Source organism: Poromitra crassiceps, assembly GCF_964638095.1.
Source record: "Poromitra crassiceps genome assembly, chromosome: 6".
Lineage (NCBI taxonomy): Eukaryota > Metazoa > Chordata > Actinopteri > Beryciformes > Melamphaidae > Poromitra > Poromitra crassiceps.
The window spans coordinates 19283401-19307202 of NC_139627.1; the positions used below are offsets into that span (position 1 = coordinate 19283401).

The following is a 23802-nucleotide window of genomic DNA, read 5'->3' on the forward strand; positions in this document are numbered from 1 at the left end:
GCCTATCTATCTGATTGTCTGCCTATCTATCTGACTGTCTGCCTATCTGACTGTCTGCCTATCTATCTGATTGTCTGCCTATCTATCTGATTGTCTGCCTATCTATCTGACTGTCTGCCTATCTGACTGTCTGCCTATCTATCTGACTGTCTGCCTATCTGACTGCCTGCCTATCTGACTGTCTGCCTATCTATCTGACTGTCTGCCTATCTATCTGACTGACTGTCTGCCTATCTATCTGACTGTCTGCCTATCCATTCAGTTGTTCTACTTCTAGATGTGTGGCCACTAAGGTTTGACTGATATGGATTTTTGAGGACTGACACGCCGGTATTTTGTGCCAGTGTTTTATGTCCTATACGATAGATACTAGATAGATAGATACTGTAGATAGATAGATATAGAGATAGATCGATCGATCAATTACAAAACATTACAAGTATTCAGCGTTTCCTCCAGAATGTTGTTCTTGTCCTGGTGGAAAAGCCTGTGAAACAGCTCTTAAGCCATCTGACACTAAATCTCTCCACTGAAACCAGACAAATGACATTTAGAGTTAAAAGATCTTTGAGGCGGGGTGGGGCAGGGTTTAAGGCAGGGTGGGGCTGCTTTCATTGCAGATTTTACTTCACTTATTTCACTGATAAAGCATTTTCTTTTTTTTAAATGAGGAACTTCAAAAATGTAAAAGGCCACTCTCTGTCTAAAAGCTAATTTATACTCCATTTTCATATGAAAATAAATGTGTCCGTTTCAAACGGTGTAATTGTCACTGCCCACATACTTCCATGCGTGTTTCACGTTGGTATCATGTTAACACGTTCACTGCCATTGACGAGTTGATACGTCAAAAAAAAATCCAACGGTTGACTGCCAATGACGAGTTGATACGTCAATTTTTTTTTTTGCATAATAGATTATGGGTGCAACACACTTTGAAACACCAGCAGAAAGGAATCGCAAGCAGCTTCATTCCAGCTGAGCTCACAACCGAAAACGAACGAGCCTCATTCTCATACTGTAGGCGAAAACGCTTTCGCGCTGGTGCACACGGGCGCACAACGGTGGGGGGTTCCAAAAATAGACTGGGTGCAAAACACACTTTGAAACACGCAGCATAAAGCCTAGAATCGCACAAAGCTTCATCAAAGCTCTCAACCGAAAACCCAAGAAACGAGCAGCCCCATCCAGACTCGCCGACGAGGGGGCCGCCAGGGAGGGAGGCTGCTCAAACTCGCAGCAGCAGCAGCAGCAGCAGCAGCAGCAGCAGAAGAAACTCGCTTGTGACAAACGCTGCTGAAAGCCACCAGAGACACGCCCACGGAGGGAGGAGTTTGAAGGAGAGGGGGTTCAGAACTATATTGTTTAGATGTCTGATGTCTCACTGATGCCAAAAATAAATGGTTAAAGTGACTGTTCTGCCTGTTTGATTGAATTTCACAAAACTGCGATTATCTCAGCTTTCAGTCTCAGACGCTGAAACCATGCTGTACTCAACGGCTAATATCTACATAACTACTAACTCTACAAACTAACTCTTTTAGACAGAGAAAGCACACATTCTATTAGTTCTTTTGAGATATTTTGTGTTCACAAAATCTTAGCAGAAAAGAATCCTCGGCTCTTGAAAGATGAGCCAGAATCCTCAAAAAAACCCTCTGGCAGAAGCTACCTACAGTAAAAGAAAAACGGCTGGCAGTGAATGTGTTAAGCAACACATCCACCAGTGGGCAGTAGAGAGTCAAATGTGTGAGTGTATGTGGTTCTGCTGCATTTCAGAAAACTTTCAGAAAACACACGAAATGAACGCAGAGTACGGACAGAAGGCTCTGTCCGTCTCCGACTCCGTCTTTAAAGTAGAGTATAATTGGGCCTTAAGCCTGGTGTCCTCTGTTTTGTTCATTCGCCTGCCTGTGTTTTCCTCCAGAGAGATTGTCGTGTCAAAACCAGAGGAAACCGCCTCAGTGCCTCCAGTCGGCGAGAGGCAGCCGGACGACCCCGACGTGGACAGCAAGCGCTCCCCTCCCTCTGTTCTGTCTCACCCTGCTCTTATTCCATGCCCCTTCTCACCCACCTCTCCATCCACCCCTCCCATACCGTCCCCCCGCACCCATGCGTCCGCCGAGAAGGTGCGGTCACACACTCTCTCTCTCTCTCTCTCTCTCTCTCTCTCTCTCTCTCTCTCTCTCTCTCTCTCTCTCACACTCTCTCACACACACACACACAGGACAGGAAAAGTACGTGAGTAATCAATCAAGTGTGTGTGTGCGCGCGCACGTGTGCCTGCGTCTGTGTGTGTGCCTGCGTCTGTGTGTGTGTGTGTGCGCAGGTGAAGACTCAGCTGTACCAGCCTCCAGAGCTTCCTTGCCATGGTCACAGCCAGATGATGGTCTCTGCCATCGGGGAGGATGGCGTCATTTTCGCCAGGACGCTCCACGCAGGTTCAGTTATTCTAAAGTGTCACCTGTATCAAGTGACACGCTGTCTCCCAGAAAGATACAAGCGTGCCACGTTCACAATCAGCCAAATATCAGACTTCTACAAATGGTCTGCTGGTACTGGTGCTCTCTTGTGTTTTGTCAGTCGCAGTAGTCGATACTGAAACCGTGGGTGTGTGGTGTGTGTGTGTGTGTCAGAATGCAAGCTGGAGCAGCTGAGGGATCGGATCCATCAGAGCATGAAGACGCTGCCCAGACAGAAGCCCTACACCTGGAAGTCGGTGCTGGGCTGTGCCGTCATTGGCCCGGACATGCTGTGGTACCGAGGACAGCTGCTGGAGGCAGGAGGGGGGCAGGTCAAGGTTAGGACACCCACACCACAGTTTACCACATGTTGACTTCTCCTTGTAGGACTCAACTCATCCGCCACCGATGTGTAAGCCCCACCTGAGTGATGCACAGCAGCCAGTTTGTGCCAGAACCCTCACCACACATCAGCTCTCACGGTGCAGAGTTGAGGACTGAATGTGCCAATTAGATATTAAGGGATGATTAGGTGGCCATGATGGAAGGAAGGCCTGTGTGGGAATTTAGCCAGGCCACCGGGGTTACAGCCCCCAGGTCACCACGGTTACACCCCCCAGGCCACCACGGTTACACCCCCCAGGTCACCACGGTTACAGCCCCCAGGTCACCACGGTTACACCCCCCAGGTCACCACGGTTACACCCCCCAGGTCACCACGGTTACACCCCCCAGGTCACCACGGTTACACCCCCCAGGTCACCACGGTTACACCCCCCAGGTCACCGCGGTTACAACCCCCAGGTCACCATGGTTACAGCCCCCAGGCCACCACGGTTACACCCCCCAGGTCACCACGGTTACACCCCCCAGGTCACCACGGTTACACCCCCCAGGTCACCACGGTTACAGCCCCCAGGTCACCACGGTTACACCCCCCAGGCCACCGCGGTTACAGCCCCCAGGTCACCATGGTTACAGCCCCCAGGCCACCACGGTTACACCCCCCAGGTCACCACGGTTACACCCCCCAGGCCACCACGGTTACAGCCCCTAGGCCACACAAATGCTTCTACACTATGAACCATCCAGATCCCTGAGATCTTCAGGCACTGGTCTACTAATTGTCCCAAGGACCAAATCTAAACATGGTGAAGCCGCGTTCTCCCACTATGCCTCTCATAACTGGAACAAACTCCCTGAACACATTAGATCTGCCCCTACTCTGCCTATTTTTAAATCCAAGCTAAAGACCTTTATGTTTACTCTTGCTTTTAACTGCTACTAAACTACTGCCTCTCTCGGCCTGTAATTTTAAAAAGATTTTTCCTGTACATTTCCAACAAATGGACTGTACATGTAATAATAATACTGAAGAGTGCCTTGTAACTTATTTAAAACAGAAATAATGTTTCATGTTTGTTAATTTGAGTATATATTTTAACTAAAACTGTCGGCTGTGTTTTTTATGTGTTTTTTATATGTGCATTGCTTTGCTGCTTGTTTTTTCGATTATTTTTTTTGTAAAGCACCTTGAATTGCCTTTGTGTATGAAAGGTGCTATATAAATAAAATTTGACTTGACTTGACTTGACCCCCCAGGCCACCATGGTTACAGCCCCCAGGCCACCACGGTTACACCCCCCAGGCCACCACGGTTACAGCCCCTAGGCCACCGCGGTTACACCCACCAGGCCACCGCGGTTACACCCCCCAGGCCACCACGGTTACAGCCCCTAGGCCACCGCGGTTACACCCCCCAGGCCACCGCGGTTACACCCCCCAGGCCACCGCGGTTACAGCCCCCAGGTCACCGCGGTTACAGCCCCCAGGTCACCGCGGTTACAGCCCCCAGGTCACCGCGGTTACAGCCCCCAGGTCACCGCGGTTACAGCCCCCAGGGCACCAGGGTTACACCCCTACTGTTGCAAAGAGTGCCGACGGGATCTTTAATGACCACAGAGTCAGGACCTCGATTTAATGTCTCATCTATTCACCTTATGTTCAGACGCGGGGGTGGGCCAAATTCTTCCGGGTTGTGTTAACACTTCTGGTGGTCACGGTGCGAAATCCAAAAGAACGTCAGAAGAAGAAAGTTGTTTTTAGAGCAGGAATGCGTTGAACATCGCCCGCAGCTGTGGTCTGAGTGATACGAATCAAGTCGAAGAGGAAAAAGATGAGTTCAACAAAAAGAAAACAACGAAATGGGCAGTTAACAGCAACACACTGAGAGACGTCCTTGTACAAAACATACCTGGACTCCAACATAGAAAGCTTCAGATGGTTTTCAGTCCCCTCCGAGCGCAGCGCGAGCCACTTACGTCTATAACAGCGTTTCTCAACTGGTGGGTCGCGACCCAAAGGTGGGTCGCGGGGCCGTTTTGATTGGGTCGCGGACATTGGCCAAATTTTTTTTTTTTTTTTTTTTTTTTTTTTTTTTTTTTCAGATTATTGAAACTGGATTACTTGTTTAACAAGCTGAAGCATATGCTCTGCCTGTAATTCAAGAGAAGTCTGCCTTTTCATTTCATATTTAATTTTAGTTCAATTCAGATGATTGAAACTGGATTAGCATGGCCCCAGTTTAATTAAAAGTTATGACCAGTTTAACTAAAAAGCATATAGCCTGCCTGTGATTCCTTTTTATTTCATATTAGTTAAATTCAGACTATTGAAACTGGATTAGCATGACCAGGTTAACTTGTTTTATTATCCGCCATTTTGCATTTAGTCCAAAACAGTTTTTCTGCGATTTCTCCTTGAAATTTTGTCCAATCTTCACCAATGCACACATCATGTGGGGACTGTCCTGCACAACACTGATTTGGAAGTTTTTGAAAATAACACACCGTTGTGATATAATCGACTTCCAAAGTTCTGTGGGTGGGGCCTATTTCACAAAGATCGTCCGATGCTAACCAAACTTGGTACAGGTGTGGACGGATGCACTCTGAGCCTATAGGAGAAATATTTTGTCATTTCGCCTTTAGGGGGCGCTATAGCAGCATTCAGTACCTGTTCCTTCTAAATTGTTTTATTTTGAAGGGCGGCAGGAAGTGCTGATTCATTGTCATTATGGCCAGCCTTCCTTCTTGGATTGACACTTGACACTTCTGAGCTGATTTCAGAAACGAAAGTGTCATTTGGCGTGTAGGGGGCGCTATTGTTTGCCTATGGGGGGCGCTACAGCAATGTAATCTCCGCAACCGTAACTCGTAGAGACTCACGGATGGCGGCGTAGGACTCGGGGTGGAAAATTAAGGGGGGCGAGGCCCGGATTATATCTGCCACAAAGTTCGGCGCGTACTAACTCCCACATCTTTCACACGACATACACATGCCATACCTCAAAATGAGCCGCTCATTGAGGACATGCTATGACTTTGCAAAGGGTTTTGTCAAGCAGTTTGGGCGCTATTCGCCATTAAACGTCAACATTTTTCCCAATCACTTGAATGGGGTTTTGAAAAATCTTGCATTCAATTAGCTGTACCTCAGAAACCATACCAGGTACAGCTACGAAACTTGGTAGGGAGGTTCACAGAAGGGTCTTTTACTATCCACGAAAAAAGTGCACCAATTCACACCAATTCATAGTCTAGTTCTACTTCAAGTAATTCATCCAGGTAATCTGACGCTTCGGTCATGCTGCTGCATGTGGACAGGTGAAAACTGCTCTGCTCTCCTTTCATAGATGCTCCTGTCACACTCATAGACTCCATCCATCCACCTCCAGCTCACAAGCCATCAGTCTCGATCTGGGGACGTTAAGTCCAAACTCCTGACCTCCACCGGCCCAGGCTCCACCAGTTTCAAAGCATCACAGCATCGCTCCTCTGCAAGACTCAAGCCTCTACAAGCTCTCTCTTAATTTGCCCTTGAATCCCCCTTGTAAATGCTCTCAGTAAAGAACCGGGAATCCTGTCCTGTTGCCATGTCTGCTCATTTGGGGTTTTTGTGCCGGGCCTGAGTCAGGACAAATACATGATATGATGTTGATGATGTATCAATATATCCATGTATATCAATATATCATCCCACTCCTACTAGCAATCAAGAGAAACCCAGTTCAAATGTGAGTTTTATAGTCTGTTCACAGGGTTCAGGGGGTTACTTTTAAAAATGAAACCCGATATAATTTCTCCCGCTTCCACTCACAAAGGCCCGCCCATAACTACTTAGTCCCCCTAGCTGCATGGGCAGGGACCTTGCAAGGCAGGCGGTGCATGGCGAGGACAGCAAGCACAATTACATTTTCGGTAGGAAATGTAGACATTCTAGTTATTATTATTATTATTAACTTGTTTAAAAACATATAGGCATGTAATTCAAGATAAGTCTGCCTTTTATTTCATATTTCATACAGTTCAAATAAGACTTTCTGAGCATGACCAGTTTGACTTGTTTAAATTTAAAAACATATAGGCCTGTAATTCAAGTCTGCCTTATTTCAATTGGTTTTTAGCCCTAGTTGCACTTCTGTTGCACTTTTTTGTTCATTTGAGGTTTATAACAGTGCATGAAGGCATTGTGTATTTAATTAATGCGCAATTTTTTGTGCAATAAATTTGAGTGGTTTAAAAAAAAATCTGAAATTTGGGTCGCGACTTCATGACAAGGAAAATAGTGGGTCCTGAGGCTACACCAGTTGAGAACCACTGGTCCCGCAGAAGTTAACGTAATTCACTTGAATGCGAGAATTAACGAGCCAGTTACATGGCGTTGCATTCTTAGAGATTGCTGTTTGCTTTTATTTTGTATGTTACATACAACTTGCAACTATCTTATTTTTTGTTTTTGATTTTTGATGTAATGAAATGCAAAAAAGGGTAGGCATTCATAAGCTGCGGCTTCAGCCTACACCTTTTCGGTCTCCTATATGTGAACGCACATTATTACTGTAATGCATTCATGTGAAATTGACAAACTGACCGAAATAAATTATTTACTTACTTACATACAATTGGCAAAATTATTAGTTAATTCAGAGTTAGATGATATTGGAGCAGCCGGCTTTTTTCTTTTTTTTAGCCGGAAGTCATGACACAAGCACACAACCGGGTCAAATGGGCGTGGCTGCATAAGGTGAATAGGATGGATGACCCCATGAATGTTGCTGGAACATGAATAGACTCAGTTGTCAGTCTCTATCTGCATCATTCAACTAGGGACTGAGAACTTTCTCCCAGCTTTCGTTCGATTTGAGAGTAAAGAAAAATCCAAAAGTCTTTAGGGCGGCCCTTCATTCAGAACGGGGGGTGACATGCAGAAGTTGTGTGCTTGTAAACAGATCAAATGGAATCAAATAATGTCACGTTGCTCGGGACATCCATTTTTCAACGTGTTTTAAAGCGCTCCCTGTTACAAAGTGATTCTCTGTATCTCCATTTTGTTTCACTACGGAGGATAATGGGGGGGAGAGCGTAATTTCCGGTACCTTGACAAAGGGCCGTTGCTTTCTTCGTTCTCGCCGCCATTCAAACGACTATTTTTGACAAGGAGTTCCCAGACGATTGGTAGCTGGAGATGTCAAATTGCCTGGGTGTCGAAACTATAATGTTAATGTCTTTTGTGTGTGTGTGTGTGTGTGTGTGTGTGTGTGTGTGTGTGTGTGTGTGTGTGTGTGTGTGTGCGCGTGTGTGTTACCAGGTCCGTTACGTGGACTACGGCCTGGTGGAGAACATCCCAGTGGTTCATGTCTACCCCATGCTGCTGTGTGAAGACATTCCTCAGCTCTGTATGCCCTGCCAGCTGCATGGAGTCAACCCTGTAAGAGAGAGAGAGAGAGCGTGTGTGTGTGTGTGTGTGTGTGTGTGTGTGTGTGTGTGTGTGTGATTGAGAGAGGGTATACACAGGTCCTTTTTAAAAAATTCTCAAAATAAATCATCTAAATTTAAGGACTATCGAGTATTAAAATGATCTTATATACAGTTATAACATTCATGGTAGAATTTTTTAAATGCCTTAAAATTTTTTAAATCCTGCTTTCTGAAACCTGCATTGGGGTTTACTGTATGTGGGCAAAACCACACAGAGGATTTCCTCACGTGTCAACACAAATGACATGGGAAAATCGGGGCAACTCCAGCGAATGTCTGGACCTTATTCAACGCACATGGTCCAGAGTTCATGTCTGAGAACAACTTAGGCAAGTCTAGTTAAGCCGGACCTGGACTGCTGCTCGAAACGCACGCATGTGTGTTTCAACAATGGGGAGTCGAACAGTGAGTCAGTAAGCCCCTGAGACGTTTCTTGGCTGGCCCGTTCCGGGTGCTGCAGCGGTAGCAGTCTGCATCCGGCTTAACTAGGCTTGCCTAGTCTTGTTTTTAATGTGTGCCTTTTTCTTTCCCCCAGGTTGGCCGACAGTGGCAGCGGGATGCGGTGGCTCTACTGAAGGAGCTGCTGTTGAACCGCTGTGTGGACATGCACGTCACGGTAATGTCAACAGGGAAACTTCACACTCAGATACAGCAATACTGTCACAATGCAGAGATGCATGGTACTGTAACACTCACTGCTTTGTCCACCGGCCATTCAGACAGTCACCACCAGCCACTGTCACCATTTCACCAGCCAAATAGAATATAAAAGCAGCTCTGAGCCATGTTACATTCCAAAGTGACTGCTGGAGTAATAATGAGTAGCTGGATTTATACACCTCTCTAAGAGAATAGTTTACAAAGTGCATAAGAAAGAGGAACAGTTGTAAGAAAGGAGATGCATGTTATGAAATAGATTCAAACAAAAAATTTAAATTAAAAAACTTAAAGGAGAACTAAACGCCCCAAGTCTGAGGCAGAGCCTGTTTCTTTTTTTTATGCATCTGGCGCATCCGCAGTGTCATTCGGCAGTTTGGCTCAGTGGCTAACGTTAGTATGCTTGGTAATGTTACATGCACCGGAGGATACACCTATGGTGGCTTCGATGTGCCCCGTGGCTTGGAGGGGAGTCAGCGAGGATTTTAGATTGTGTGGTAGGTTCTGGAAATGTGTCCAGCTCCCTGGTTGTAACATCATATTACTACTTTAGTTTGAACAAACGGGCCTAGTAACATTAGGTTGTGTTAGTGGCTAACGTTAGCACTTTCACTGGAATAAAATAAGACATATCTTTTCAGAATTTACCAGGTAACATAACGTTAACGTTAGGCCGGCTTGCTCACTCAATTTTCTCCAAGCCATCTCTGTTTTTGTAACGTTAAGCCAGGAGAGCTGTGTCTTAGCTCTTGGCAACCGAAGTAAACACAAGCAAGACACAAGACATTTTATCGGGAAACGGAAGGTCGGATCGCGATGCATATAAAGGACTATGTATTTTTTTACCCTGAATCCAATGCAGACATCCATGAGTCTCTACGAGTTACGGTTGCGGAGATACGTCCGCTCTGCATGCAGGACTACAGGAGAGAGATAGAGGACAGCGGGGGGTTGGGGGTTTCAAGTCACTGAACACTCTATTTCAGTGATTGCTGTCAGAATATAGAGACATTTAACACTTATTTTAACACAAAAACATTGCTGAATGTACCTTTAAGGAAACTACAGACTATCTTGCGATGGAATCATACCATCTCTACTTCCTACCCCCCTTGCACGGACCACGCTCATCTTTGAACTCTGCCTTCATTGTGATCTTAACTGCACACCTGTAAAGTTTAGTGACTGCATCTTACACGGTTGTGACGCTATCACGTTCACAAAATCTGTCCACAGACAGACCGTAAACGGCACACATACACAAACTCAAAAGGTGTTTAAACACACACACAAGGTAGCAGCCACAAGCAAAAACATGAAAGTAAGTCGATAAAAATGTATGTATCTGTTTTTTGTTAATGAAAATATTGCTATTATGTGAACAGAATGCAAAGTTTCCAGTTTGTAAAAAAAAGGGTGAGTTTTACTCTCATATAGCTGCACTCTGTCAGAGTAGGTGTCACATGTTTCAAATTGTGTGTGTGTGTGTGTGTGTGTGTGTGTGTGTGTGTGTGTGTGTGTGTTGTGTGTGTCTTTTGGAATTAACCCCTTCATGTTCAGGAGCTGCCGAAAGAGCCACGGGAATGTCTGACAGTCGACATATTCCTGGATGGCATGGCACTGAGCAGGATCTTGTGTCACCATCAGCACGCCTCCATGGACCCCTCTGCCTTAGCACAGCAGGTGTGTGTGTGTTTGTGCATAGGACCCTAAGCAATGGAGCAGGCGGAGCAGCTGCACCTCCTTTATTAGATGTTTGCTTTTGCACCCTCACTTTTTGATTATGCAACTATGCTATTTTTAAACATTTGAGCTACTCTTATATCCGGGCCACCAGGTAGTGCAGCGGTGGATTCCCTGGCTACCAACATGAAGGTCGCAGTTTCGAGACTCGTGTTGCACAGTTCGCCAATTTCCCCAGCTGTCCCGGTCGTTTCTCCACCCCCTCTGCCGATCTGCCGAGTTGTAGACTAGAACATGCTTCCTCGGATACTTGTGAAGTCACCAGCCGCTTTTTTTTCACCTGACTGCGAGGAGTTTCACTGGGAGGACGTAACGCCCCCCCCCCCCACCAGCAGAGGCGCTAGTGCAGCAACCAGGACACGTACCCTTAAGCCCAATTTATACTTAATTTGTCGACACTTTCAAGTGTCGCCGAGTAGTGTCTCCTACCAAGTGAAATTTCTAATGTCGCTGACTACGTCACATAGTGTCGCGCAAGTTTGATTGGCTATATAGAAGGCACGTGCGGTTGACTTGAGTATTTTAGATATGTAGAAAAGCAGATGAAGACGTGAGAAGCTGGGTAAATTTCAGATGAAGCAGCAACGTGTGTCTCTCCGCAGGCACACATAGTGACTCCTCCTCCTGTCGCCTTCCTGGATGACTGGGACAACACTGAGGTAAGAGAGAGCAGCCTGCCCTATCCTTTCGATTTGTCTGCTTCCTGTTCCTCTCCTTCTTCATTTGCGGTGATGTGATTTATTTTGAAACCCTGCATCTCTGTGTACTTGCAGGGCCCGATGGAGCCAGAGGAGCCGGTGCTCGGACCCTTCATCTACCCAGAGCTGCCACAGGAGGGACAGCGGTTCGGGGTCAAAGTCAAACACCTCTGTACCCCCAACGAGGTAAGCACTCACCTCAGAGAAAACCGGATGATTTACAGCAGAGCAGTGATTCTCAACCCTTTTCATGTCAAAGACCCTCATTTAGTCCACATTAGAGCCACAGACTGGGGGTTTGTTTGATGAGGTTTGCTCCCAGGTGTCTTATCATCAGCTAGCTGACCGCATAGCTCATAGCGGCCACGCCATCTTGTCTTTGCCTTTCGTCTTTTTCCCCCACCCACTCCGGTGTGACCCGGAAGCTAAATAGAGAAGTATCAACCTTCACCCCAGATGTGTTTGTCAGTCTCACCCTACAGCTCTCTACCTCCCCCTTTTGTATACCTAACTCTATATCATCTACAAGCAAATATAAAGCAAAATCCTAATACCGTAAATGCTGAAAATAAATGGGAAAAGGCAATATTCTAAATATTGAGGAAATCCTCTCAGACTGACGTCATGATTAGGATCTCTTGCCTCAAGACATTATCATAACTGTATGCATGTGTGTGCGCGTGCGTGCATGCATCAGCTGTTCCTGTGGCCTGTGGAAGGGCCTGCTGATGTGAACGTGGATGCAGAGAGTCTGGAGGAGGCTCTGGCCAGAATCAACCAGAATGTGGACAGTCTGCCACGGCTCACCAACTTCCCTCAAGGTGAATCGAGCACACAGGAGCCTTACATCACTTCATTTAAAGGGAAACTTTGGTATTTTTCAACCTGGACCCTATTTTATCATAGTTGTCTAAAAATTGTCCCCATTAGTCTAAGTGACTAATGGGGACAATTTGTGTTTAAATTGGTCCAGTATCGAGCGAGAGCGCTTCTGTCAGCAGCCGTGAAACGGGCTGCAATCTGCCATCCAATGTACGTCCACTAAGGCCACGTTTAGATGACAATGGTCTCTGCATAAAATGGCAAACTGTAATTACTTTCTGGCCTTTGGTTCCGCGTTTATACACAGCATGAGCCGCAAATGTCGGCACGGTCTATAAAACATTGCATGATCTTTGTCCAAACTATTTTACTAAGTACTTCCAGTTTGTTCACGACACTCATCAGGGCTTAAAATTTGGCGCGGGATTGCGGGAATCCCGCACATTTTACCGAATTCCCGCATATTTTCAAATTTATAAAGGGGGAGTAATCCCGCAATGGTTTGCGCAGACCGATCTATGCAAGCGAAACGGCTGTCTGTCTGACCCACTGAGCACAGACTGTAAGAGACGGAGGATAGCCAAGTGAATGTGATTGGATGAACGTTTGACACTAGGCCAATCGGGTCATGGCTTTGCCTAGCCTTCGCCATCATGGGGAAAAAACATAGAATGTACAAAACATAGACTGAAAAAAATATCGCGTCCCTCAGTCCTCTCTTGACATCAACGCACCTCTGCTGATTTCTCGGTGGGTAGACAGCTGCTTGCAAACATGATAGATCGCTGGCTAAAAAGGAAAACTAGTCCTCAGAAGGGGGACCCGCTCAGAAAAAACAAACAGGACAATTCGAACAACAAGGCACTTCTAGCTGAAACGTCAACACCGAGTAACGTCAGTGTCAGTGATGTTTAGCATTACGTTATTGACGATGAAGAATCTGATATCAATAATGACGTTAATTAATAACGTTAATCCTGCCCCCCCTGTTCGCTCTTCAGATTTCTATACTAAAGTGTTCTCCCTGTTCTCAGATTGGATTGTTGAGTCCTCTGTGGTAGCCGGCGATTTCAACTGTTGTCTGAATTCACGTTTGGACAGGTCTGGTAAAACAGCACAGTCTAACGTGGGCTATGGCCAATCTCTACTTGGTTGCTGCAATGATTTACAACTTATCGATACTTGGAGGACACTCCACCCCACTGACAAACAGTATACATTTTACTCAAAGGTCCACAAATCATCATCTAGAATTGATTTTTTTCTTTACTTCTAAATATGCTCTTGAAAATGTGCTTTCCTGCTCCATCGGCAATATTATCATTAGCGATCACGCGCCGGTGTTTCTGGTCATGTCCAACAAAGGTCAATACCCCAAAGGGCAGTGGCGGTTTGCAAACCATCTTCTTAAAACCCCATATTTCAGACCGTATCTTACAGAACAGCTTAAGTATTTTTTCACTGAGAATGACACCCCAGGTGTATCTCCTAGTTTACTCTGGGAGACTGCTAAGGCTGTTATCTGTGGCTTTACTATTTCATTTTCAGCCAATTTAAAGAAAAAGCAGAGGGCTGAGCAACAGCATCTGGAACAACAGCTAAGCAAGCTGCAGGGTGAGTTTAACCTTAACCCGTCAGAGGACAGGAGACTTCAAATTGATGCCACCACTGCAGCTCTGGACACACACATGTCCAAGGAGGCCCAGAAATCCATTCTGTTCAGTAAGCATAGGATGTATGAATTCGGGAACAAGCCAAATAAGTATTTGGCAAATTTAATTAAAGTAAAGGCAGGCTCCCAGGCCATTCCGGTTATAAAAGACAGCTCTGGGAAGAGAGTTTATAACAACAAGGATATTAACAACTCATTCATTGAATTCTATGAATGCCTATACAATTCTGAGTCAGACTGCAGTTCTGAAGCTTTGATACATAATTTTCTTTCTTCTATTAATCTCCCTCAAGCCTCAGATGGTCTGACTCCTGAATTTTATAAAGCTTTTCGGGACCTGTTGATCAACCCTCTGCTCAATATGTTGTCTCAGAATCTGGAGCTCTCCCCGACACTATAATGGATGCAAACATCTCATTAATTCTAAAAAAGGGCAAGCCTACAGATGACTGTGCCTCTTATAGGCCAATCGCTTTGCTGGACGTAGACCGGAAATTATTGGCCAAAATCCTGGCCAGGAGGCTTGAAGGTATCCTCCCAGATATTGTCTCAGTGGACCAGACTGGGTTTATATTAGGTTGTAACTTTTGTAATAATGTAAGGAGACTCCTTAATCTTATACAGCATGGTACAAAGCTGAAGGCCAAATCTCTCGTGATTTCACTTGATGCAGAGAAAGCCTTCGACAGGGTCGACTGGCCTTATCTGCTGGCTGTTCTCTCAAAATTCAATCTGGGTGACAACTTTATTAAGTGGATATCCCTTCTATATGCTGCCCCCCGTGCCTCAGTTATCACAAATGGCCTGAAGTCTGCTGCGTTCTCTGTGGGGCGTGGCTCTAGACAGGGCTGTCCAGCCTCACCCCTCTTGTTTGCCCTCGCCATAGAGCCCTTGGCGGAGGCCATTAGGAGAGATCCGTTGGTGTCAGGCATAAAATTAGGCCCCGTGCTGCATAAAATGTCCCTGTATGCGGACGACGTTCTTCTCTTTTTAAGCAACCCTGAGGCCTCTATTGCAAGAGTAGTGGACATAATTAAATCATTTGGCCACTTTTCAGGCTATAAGATCAATTATGCTAAATCTGAGGCAATGTCCCTGACCCCTCATGTAGCCTGTTCTCCATCATGTTCTGCCCCTTTTCGCTGGTCGCCATCAGGTTTCGTCTACTTGGCTATACATATTACCCCCTCTCTCCCTGGCCTTTACAAAGCTAATTTTGTGCCCATTATTAGCAGGATTAGGGAGGATTTGTCCCGCTGGACAGCTCTTCCACTGTCTCTCTTGGGAAGAGTGAATCTGGTTAAAATTAATATACTCCCGCGCCTGTTGTACCCCTTTCAAATGATCCCGGCTTTGTTAACAAGGAAATCACTTTCACTTTTAAACAGTTCTTTCTCTTCCTTTCTCTGGAGAAGTAAGCGAGCTAGGCTGAGACTCACCACGCTGCAGCGCCCCTGTGAGGAAGGGGGTTTAGCAGTGCCGGGTTTTAAACGCCTGCCTCTGTACCTATCTGTAGCATTGGTTTAAAGATGACCCTGAATCTACCTAGCTTTCCTCTGAGGCTGGTCCAGTGGCCCCTATTCCTCTTCGTAACATCTTATATGCCTCTAAGAAATGGGTTAGTCTTAAGGTAAAAGACAACTTTATCCTACAGAACACTCTAAAAGTCTGGAGACTGACAAATGAAATGAAAAATGAAATTTGGAAAAAAAAGGTTCGATCTCTCTCCTCACACCTATCCACCAAAATCCAGAATTCCCCCCCGGATTGGAGGACCATGCCTTCTCCCTGTGGTCTAAAAGGGGTGTTAGGACTGTGGGCAACTTGGTGAAGAGGGGCGATGTGATGTCTTTTGATCAGCTTAGAGAGAAATACGATCTGCCTCAGAATTACCTCTTTAAATATTTTCAAATACGTAGTTTCATCACCTCTGCTACTAAGCTGTATTCTAATGGCTTCTCTATCTCAGCGGTGGAAGGGGTTATTCAAAATCCTGGTAACAGGAAGTTGATCACTAGGTTTTACAGGGCCCTTTCAACTAATGATTACACAGTTCATGCTAGGTCTCTCTGGGAAGCTGATTTTGGAGAGACTATTTTGGATGATGAGTGGGATGATGTATGGTCGAGCTCTTCGGGTTGTTTATCCACCAACAAAGCCAGGGAAATGCAATTCAGGGTTATACACAGGCTTCAAATCACTCCAGTGAAACGTAATAAGTTTAATCCTCTCTCTAAATTCTGTAATAAATGTAAGGTCGCTGAAGGTTCATATTTCCACTCTATTTTTGTTTGCCCTCCTATTCATGACTTCTGGGTCAAAGTATGTAAAGAAGTTAATACCATATTCGGGGAAAAATTTACACTTGACCCTTTCTCCTGCATTCTGGGACTACATACGGCAGCATTAAACCTTGTCTCCTCTTCATTGAAGCTGCTCAAAGTGCTTCTTTATAGTGCAAGAAGATGTGTTCTCCTTCAGTGGATTTCAGACTCAGCCCCAACAGGTTCGCAGTGGATTCGGAGTGTTACGGAACTTCTCCCTTTGGAAGCTATCAGCTTTTGGCTCAAGGATAGGCCATTCAATTTTTTTCAAATCTGGAAGCCCTTTCTGGACTATATCTCATGGACTGACATTTCTGTTTAGGACTTCTTTTTTTTTTTACAGTGTTAACCTTCTACCTGCTGTAGATGCTCTGTGTGTTTGTTTTTGTTTGTTTGTTTTTATGTTTTGCTGCTATTATTTTTGTGGAGATTGTGTGTGTTGTGTTGTGGGTGACTGTGGACAGAGGGCATATTATGTGTTATCCAAACACTGACGGTTTGCCCCTCTGATAACTTAAGACTGAATAGCTAACCTAAAGTTCTCAGACATTTTGGGCATGTTAATCCCACGTGCACGACATACAGCCAATCACAATGCGTGAAGCTGTGAGGTCATCTGGAGTCGCAGAACCCCAGAGTCGATCTTGTAGGCGAGCAGATCTTACACCCACAGGGGCAGTATCATGATGTGGCTGTTGTGTCTACATATGGTTCTTGCACTAAGACTCCTGATTGTGTTCAATGAATAAAGTGTAAAATTGGCAAAATAAAAATAACGTTAATCCTCCTTAGGCCGAGTGCCAGTGATGTCAACGATGTTGTCGCACTCGCCACTCAAATGGAGTTTCTCATAAAGCAGCCGTGAAAATCTGGTGGAAGCATTTTCAATAAAAAGTTAAATGACACACAGATAGTTTATAGTCACTTCAATTAACTCTCCCCAATGCAAAATTCGAACAGGTTTAGTTGCCAGTAATGACAGTAAGAAAGGCAGATGTAGTGAGCAAAGATGGATGATTTAATATTCCATAGATCTAACCTAACCAAATCTAACTGACATCACTATTGTGAACACAAAACAAAGAACACTTCTGATATAATATGATATTAGTGTTTTAGTCGAGTGTATCACTCAATACAAAAAAATAAAGACTTTCATAGAACCAAAAGCCTATGGCTTAGTCTGCAGAAGAAACACGACAAAAGCCATTGTAATTTAGACTCAGGTGTGCATAAACTACTTCCTTTTTTAAATACAAAAAAAATGTGAAATTACAGTATTATCGCTTATTGGACAGGAGAAGCAGGTATTTGTTGGTTATAGTATCGCCTGAAAAAATTCCCCCCAAAGTCTATAGATCCCCCCCATCTGAAGAACATAAGGGGGGGATTCCCCCCTAGTTTGCAAAGTGAATTTTAAGCCCTGCTCATAGCCTGGACACGAGATCTAGCATAGCGAACTCGAAACTACCCAATCTGAAAAGCAAAGTTGGGAGAAGTACATTCCTCTATACCGGGGGAGAGGAGTGGAACAAAATCCCTAACGAAATTAAATCTGCAAATTCTCTCAATGGTTTTATAAACCTTCTGAAAAAAGTATTGCTAAGTAAACTAGAGTAATGTGCGAGCCTTCCATTGTAATGTTATTGAACTTGTTGATTGTACCATTTGGTTTATTTGATGTTATGTATGTCTATCCCTTTGATTTTGTCTGCTATATCCATGAATAAAATCAATCAATAATTAATTTAACCTTTGTACCCTACTGGTCCGGCTAGCCGGATCGAAGCGGTAATCGCGTAAGTTAAATTTGGAAAATCCTGGAGCGAAAGGTCTGAAATTCAGCACAGGTTTTTTTTATGGTTTATTATGGTAATTCACGTTGCCAGAACTAGAAAAACATCGTCCTGGCACCCAGAAACTCCAATAATCCTCAATTTACTATTAAGGTTCGGCTGCACGGTCATTGACTTTCATTATAACCGCCTTTTTGAGACCTCCAGGAAATTCTTACAAAATTAATGTATTTCATTTTTTTCACCGGGCATCCTGGACCAAATACCTTGAAATTTGACCTTAATATCTAACCTTGGGGTTGATTGAACATTTGGTTGAGTTACAAGGCTTCAAAATCCATTGCATAGTTTTCCCATTGATTTCAATGTTAATTTTGCAAAAAAACAACATTTTGTTTTCGACTCCCAGCCACTTTCCCCAAAAATAATTATTTTTCTGATCTTACACCTCTCAGTTCGACTCAAGACATCAAATTTGTAGTTTCTATTGTGTTTGCCCCCCCCCCCCCTATTTTCTCAGTGTAGGCACAGCAACCACTTGCATGGAGATTTACATGAAATATACACTACAGTGATCGTCATGGAAACATGGTCACATGACCTTGAAACCTGGATTTTCCGGTGCAAACTACTGATTTGAAGCCTTTAGACCGAGATTGATGGAGGAATCAAGCTATTTCATGTTTTTTGTGAAAATTAGCTGGCAGTCGAAAATTGGCATTTTCATGATTTTTTCTGAAAATTACCTTCATTGAAAATACGTCCGTATCTCCGCGCTCGTTCGTCAAAGAGACTCGCCAATGGCATGGCCGGATTCGGCGTCGAAAATTGACTCTAGATCGCTAATATCGTCGTGTTCTGTAGTTGTAGGAGCTTTCTATCGCTCCCGGTTTGAGGTGCGCTCAAAGCACCGATGCACAGTTAAATCCAATGCCGTGAAACGAGGCTCTTTCTCGGCTAATGTTGCTGGAGAGTCCGCTGCGGATGTCTGCTTTCTTTTCCGCACCGTAACGAGGAGGAGGCGCAGGTCACCACACCAGATGTCAAAGATCGCTCATGAACAACATCCGGGTCGTCTTCCAGATACTTCCTGTGGACTTCCGTGTCACGGAGCCGGCGCGTTTCGTCGTTTATCGATCAATATCTGGCGCATGCGCGACAGGCAAAAAATATGGATGGATAATAAGGATTGCAATTCTCAAAAGATGAAATAAGTAAGAAAATAATTCCTCCGCGATAAATGTCACAAATCTAAGGCTAAAATAATCCCACAGGGGGATATCCAGGTGGCATTGATGGGAAGGCAAAAAAATCATATTTTGTCTTTTCTACTGTAAATTTGATTGTACAGTAAGTACAGTAAACTGGCATTTGAAGGGTTAAAATTCAGTAACCATGAAATGTTGATATGAGGTATGAGAGATGAAGTTACCAATGGATAAGAATCAATAAAAAATAAAAAAATAATTAAGACTATCAAAAATAAGAATTAATATCAAAGTCCATGTACACGGACCAGTGGACGGTTAGGGGTTAGCGGGTTATCGGGGTACGTGTATTGGGACCATGCTTCATGGTGATTCTGCACTTTAAATAAAAATGTATTGATTGATTGAATAAAAAAAGAAAATGCCTATTAGTCACTTAGAAACAAAAATATGGGAAAATTGGGTCCAGGTTGAAAAATACACAGTTTCCTTTTAAGATGTTTTAGAAAGTCAATGTCTTGTGATTGATATGATCAATGAGTTTTTAAGTCATTGAAACGCATTACGATAATATGAAGATAATTGAGTCCAGTATGTGTGCGTGGTCTGTGTGCAGGCGGACCCTGCCTGGCAGAGTACAGCGATGGGAAATACTACCGGGCTAAGCTGGAGAAGTTCATCAGCACTGACACCGTCACCATGCTTGTCAAACACGTCGACTTCGGCTCAGACGACACCCTGCCCACCAGCAAGTAGGAAGCTCACACACACACACACACACACACACACACAATGAAGTGTTGCCTCGTAGAAAGTGAAAATGCATTGGTTGAAGATGTTGGGAAGTAAAATAATTGTTAACAAATGTGTGCACTCATGCACACTCGGACATTTGTTTAAAACTTGAGATTTATATTTTGAAGTTCTGTAATGTCCAGTGAGGGATAGAAAAAGAGAGATAGAGACAGATAGAAAACCCTTTGGTTGATTTTGTTGTAAGAGAAAACTACTATGAGATGAAGAATGGAGAAGTGGTTGTTGCAAAAGGATTATTCTAACAATATTTCTGGTATTTGTGGACTATTTGTTCAGAGTTTTTGTATTTAATTGTAGTGAATATAGATAAAAATTGTGATACATATTTATATTGTAAGCGAAATATGAGGAGTCATTTAATTCCAAGCAGTGTTAAAAAAGGTCAAACATGTTAAAAGTGTGCTTGTGTGTGTCAGGCTGCGTCAGATGCCGTTGGAGCTGATGCAGTTCCCGGTGCAGGCGCTGAAGGTTCGGGTGGCGGGCTTCAAGGCTCCCAGTGGCGTGCAGCAGAGAGACGTGCTGCCTTACAGCCCCAAGTGGAGCACCAAGGCTGCCCTGGACATGATCGACCTGCTGCATGGGCACATCACTGCCTCCGTCGTGGTGAAGACACACACACACACACACACACACACACACACACACACACACACACACACACACACACACACACACACACCAGAGATGGGGACTTGGATTTGAGTCACACTTAAGTTCAGGGATGCAATCTCATCAGGGGTGAAACAGGTGACAAAGATGCAAACCACTCAACCCCTAGGGGGGTCCAGGGGAATGCAACGCTGCCGCACCCCACTTTAAAAGGTGGATTTTCATTGTTTAGAATGAGGATATAGGGGGGAAAACTCACCCTAGAATTAATGCAGTTTTACTGCTACATTGAAGGGACATCAGTTCAGGGCACCAGTCAAGAGAAGTGCAAACAGAACAAAAACACAATATGCACTAGGGCATTCACGACTAGTGAATTTTACTAGTCGACTAGTCGTCCCTAAAGGTAGTCGACTAGTCTGAGTTTTTTTCTCCCCCCAATAAAAAGCTCAACTCACGTCAAAAAGTCTCAAATACAACCAGGCAGCAGGGCTATTGAGATGCAGGCATAACTAGCTAATGTAGTAGACCTTTTCTGACCAAGCTTGATTCCCAAAGCATTTGGCAATAAATTAGTATAAAACGGCATGGCTGATGGCTGTTTTCTCTAACGTTATACTTTTATAATCCAGATAGGTCGAGGCTTCACACGCTTTCGTTGTTTTTCCACTCGTCAAGTCAGTCCACAGGCCAGCGGCAACAACAAGCAATCTTAATCAATACACACATGCACACACTATCAGCATCACACACCCCAAAACCAAATCATTAGGCCTAGTGAACCAGCACATACAGGCTATCACAATATGCAGTACATTATCATTCTTAACCTTAAAGCAGGACTAAACCCCCCAGGTTTCTGGCAGAACGGTATTCTACTTGATTTGAAAACTCTGCAGGCAAGATGGCCGCCTATACTCTCTTCTTTAGCTGGCAGAATTCCTCCCCCATAAACTAACATATCTTGGCCAATAAGTATGTAACATACAAAATAAAACAACCCGTAATGTCTTCATTTGATGTAGAATGCAGAGGACATGTAACTGTTTAATTAAACTTGCATTCCAGGAATATTGCTCTAAAGATAACGTAAATGGCTCGAGACTGTTTAGTCCTGAAACTCACTCGCTTTGCGCCAGACACAATCGATTTGGGGGTGGAACACACCAGGATTGGCCAACGCCAACGCCAGTGCCCAGAACGGTCAAATCAAATCATCAAAAGAGACGCAATGGCCCGCCTCCCAGTATTCTCAGTGTATCCGAGATAGATATCATAGAAAACTTTATGAATATAGCCACGTTATAAACAACAAACTAACGCTGGTGATCCGTATGGAAACAGTGTTACTCGAAATGGTTAAAAGTTCTATCAATTTGGTCATTTAGTGGCGTTTTACTGCCATGTAACATAACTAACTAGCGGCTAATATTAGCCACAGTAGGCATTACCCATGGATGCATTGCTCTTAAAGGGCTCGCGCCACGTGAACTACAGTAATCACATGGGGGGAAAAAAAACAATTTTTCACATGAGTGGGGCACGCGCTAACCCCACCGTGACGTCACGATGTACCAAATCTCCCATTAATTTGAGGGCACAAAAAAAGCAGGTTTGAACCCATAGAGGGAACTTATGCTGCTGAAAATGATACAAATGGTACAATGGTAACAGTTTGGTCTCAAATGTGGAAATTCTGACCAGAATTCTTCACACACCACCCCCAAAGTCATATATATTGGTTAAAAGCTGAAAAAGGTGTTTTGGGGTTTAGTCCTGCTTTAAGTAACATATCGATCGTTTGAATGAGATGACCAAGTCACGTTGGATAGCACAGCAGAGGGGGAGGGAGGAGGGGCAGACGGCAAAGTCCCTAATAACTTAGGTTTCATGTTGACTTCCCAGCGAGCATAACGTTAATGTTACCTGATGAGTAAGGCAGTCGAAAACTGCACTTCTCCACCTCAATTTTCTTTAGTTTCACTTCACATTCACTTTGTATGTTCGCTAATGTACAAATTTAAACGGATCGCTTGTCATGTTTCAAGCAAAGAGCGGTGTCCACATCAATTCTAATGAAGTACCACACTTTAAAATGTTTAACGTTACTTCTCTCTGTCTGTGACTGCAGTGCCTGTATGAATGAGTGAGTGAGGGCGCGCGGCCCCGCTTTCTCCTCCTCAGATTAAGCCATAGACTTTATATGATTAAACAGAGGCAGGCTGAGTAGAGATGTCTCTCTTCTGGATCTGGCAAACAGCTTTCTGGTGCAGTACCGCTGTACTCACTGATCAGAGTGTGGATCTTTTAGACAACTCAGAAGTTGGTGCCCAGCACCCACCCCCCTTTCCATCTCAAAAACTCAATCACACAAATGACCTATTTTGGATTGAAAATGGCGATTTTCGCCAAAAGGTGACAAGTTTGCATGCACACACAGTGACTTTAGACTGGTCCTCAAAAGACTAGAGACTCAACTCAGACTCGAGATTTGGGACCCGTGAACAAACTTTATTTTTTACTTTTTGCTGCTAAAAAGGGATTGTCCCTGCATTCATAAAGTTGCATGTCTTTACAAAGTGAATTGTCCCTGTCCCTGCTTTAATTCATTCATAAAGTTGGATGTCTTTAAAACGTGAATTGTCTCTGTCCCTGTCTCAGTCCAGTGAGCCGGAGCTGACGGTGCTGCTGTACAATGAGAGAGGAGAGCTAGTCCACCTGCCTCTGGTGAGAAACGGGTTGGCTGAGCTTGACTGACACCTGTTGTTCTTTACTTACTTAGATGTTTGAATGTTAAAAAAAATATATATACATGTTCAAAAACAGTTTCACTTGTCCCTGAGGCGATGGGCTACACTTATCGTTAGTGATGTTTGGTTTTAAGTTAGCCGTTTTGTTTTAAGTTTGTTGCTGTGAGCGAGGTTTGCTGATTGAGCACTTGTATTACTACCTATTGGTTTTTTATTCTGAGCACTTTAATTTCTACATTTTTCTACTTTTGTTCATCTTAAAGCGGTTTGTGAAGGTGCAGATTAAAGCCTTACACTGTTCTTTAACTGTGTGTGTGTGTCCTTTGTCATAACTACCACTATTTTATCAGCAGCTTAAAGATAGTCCAACAACAAAAACATACATCAGAACAAATTAAAAATAAATAAAACAAAACAACTCAACTC

At 44.2% G+C, this 23802-nt stretch overlaps 1 protein-coding gene across 1 annotated transcript in view; it reads left to right on the plus strand.

Moving 5' to 3' along the window:
• Positions 1–23383, plus strand: part of rnf17 (ring finger protein 17) — a gene marked incomplete at both ends in the record, with an annotated part of 79308 nt that extends 55925 nt beyond the window's left edge. Inside the window, 12 exons of the mRNA XM_083638139.1 lie at positions 1928–2129; positions 2330–2441; positions 2637–2800; positions 8112–8231; positions 8817–8897; positions 10499–10621; positions 11284–11340; positions 11455–11565; positions 12077–12200; positions 19818–19953; positions 20434–20620; positions 23288–23383. Coding sequence (XP_083494265.1) covers positions 1928–2129; positions 2330–2441; positions 2637–2800; positions 8112–8231; positions 8817–8897; positions 10499–10621; positions 11284–11340; positions 11455–11565; positions 12077–12200; positions 19818–19953; positions 20434–20620; positions 23288–23383 — 1513 coding nt within the window. The remainder of the gene's footprint in view (positions 1–1927; positions 2130–2329; positions 2442–2636; positions 2801–8111; positions 8232–8816; positions 8898–10498; positions 10622–11283; positions 11341–11454; positions 11566–12076; positions 12201–19817; positions 19954–20433; positions 20621–23287) is intronic.
• Between the last annotated feature and the right edge of the window lie 419 nt (positions 23384–23802).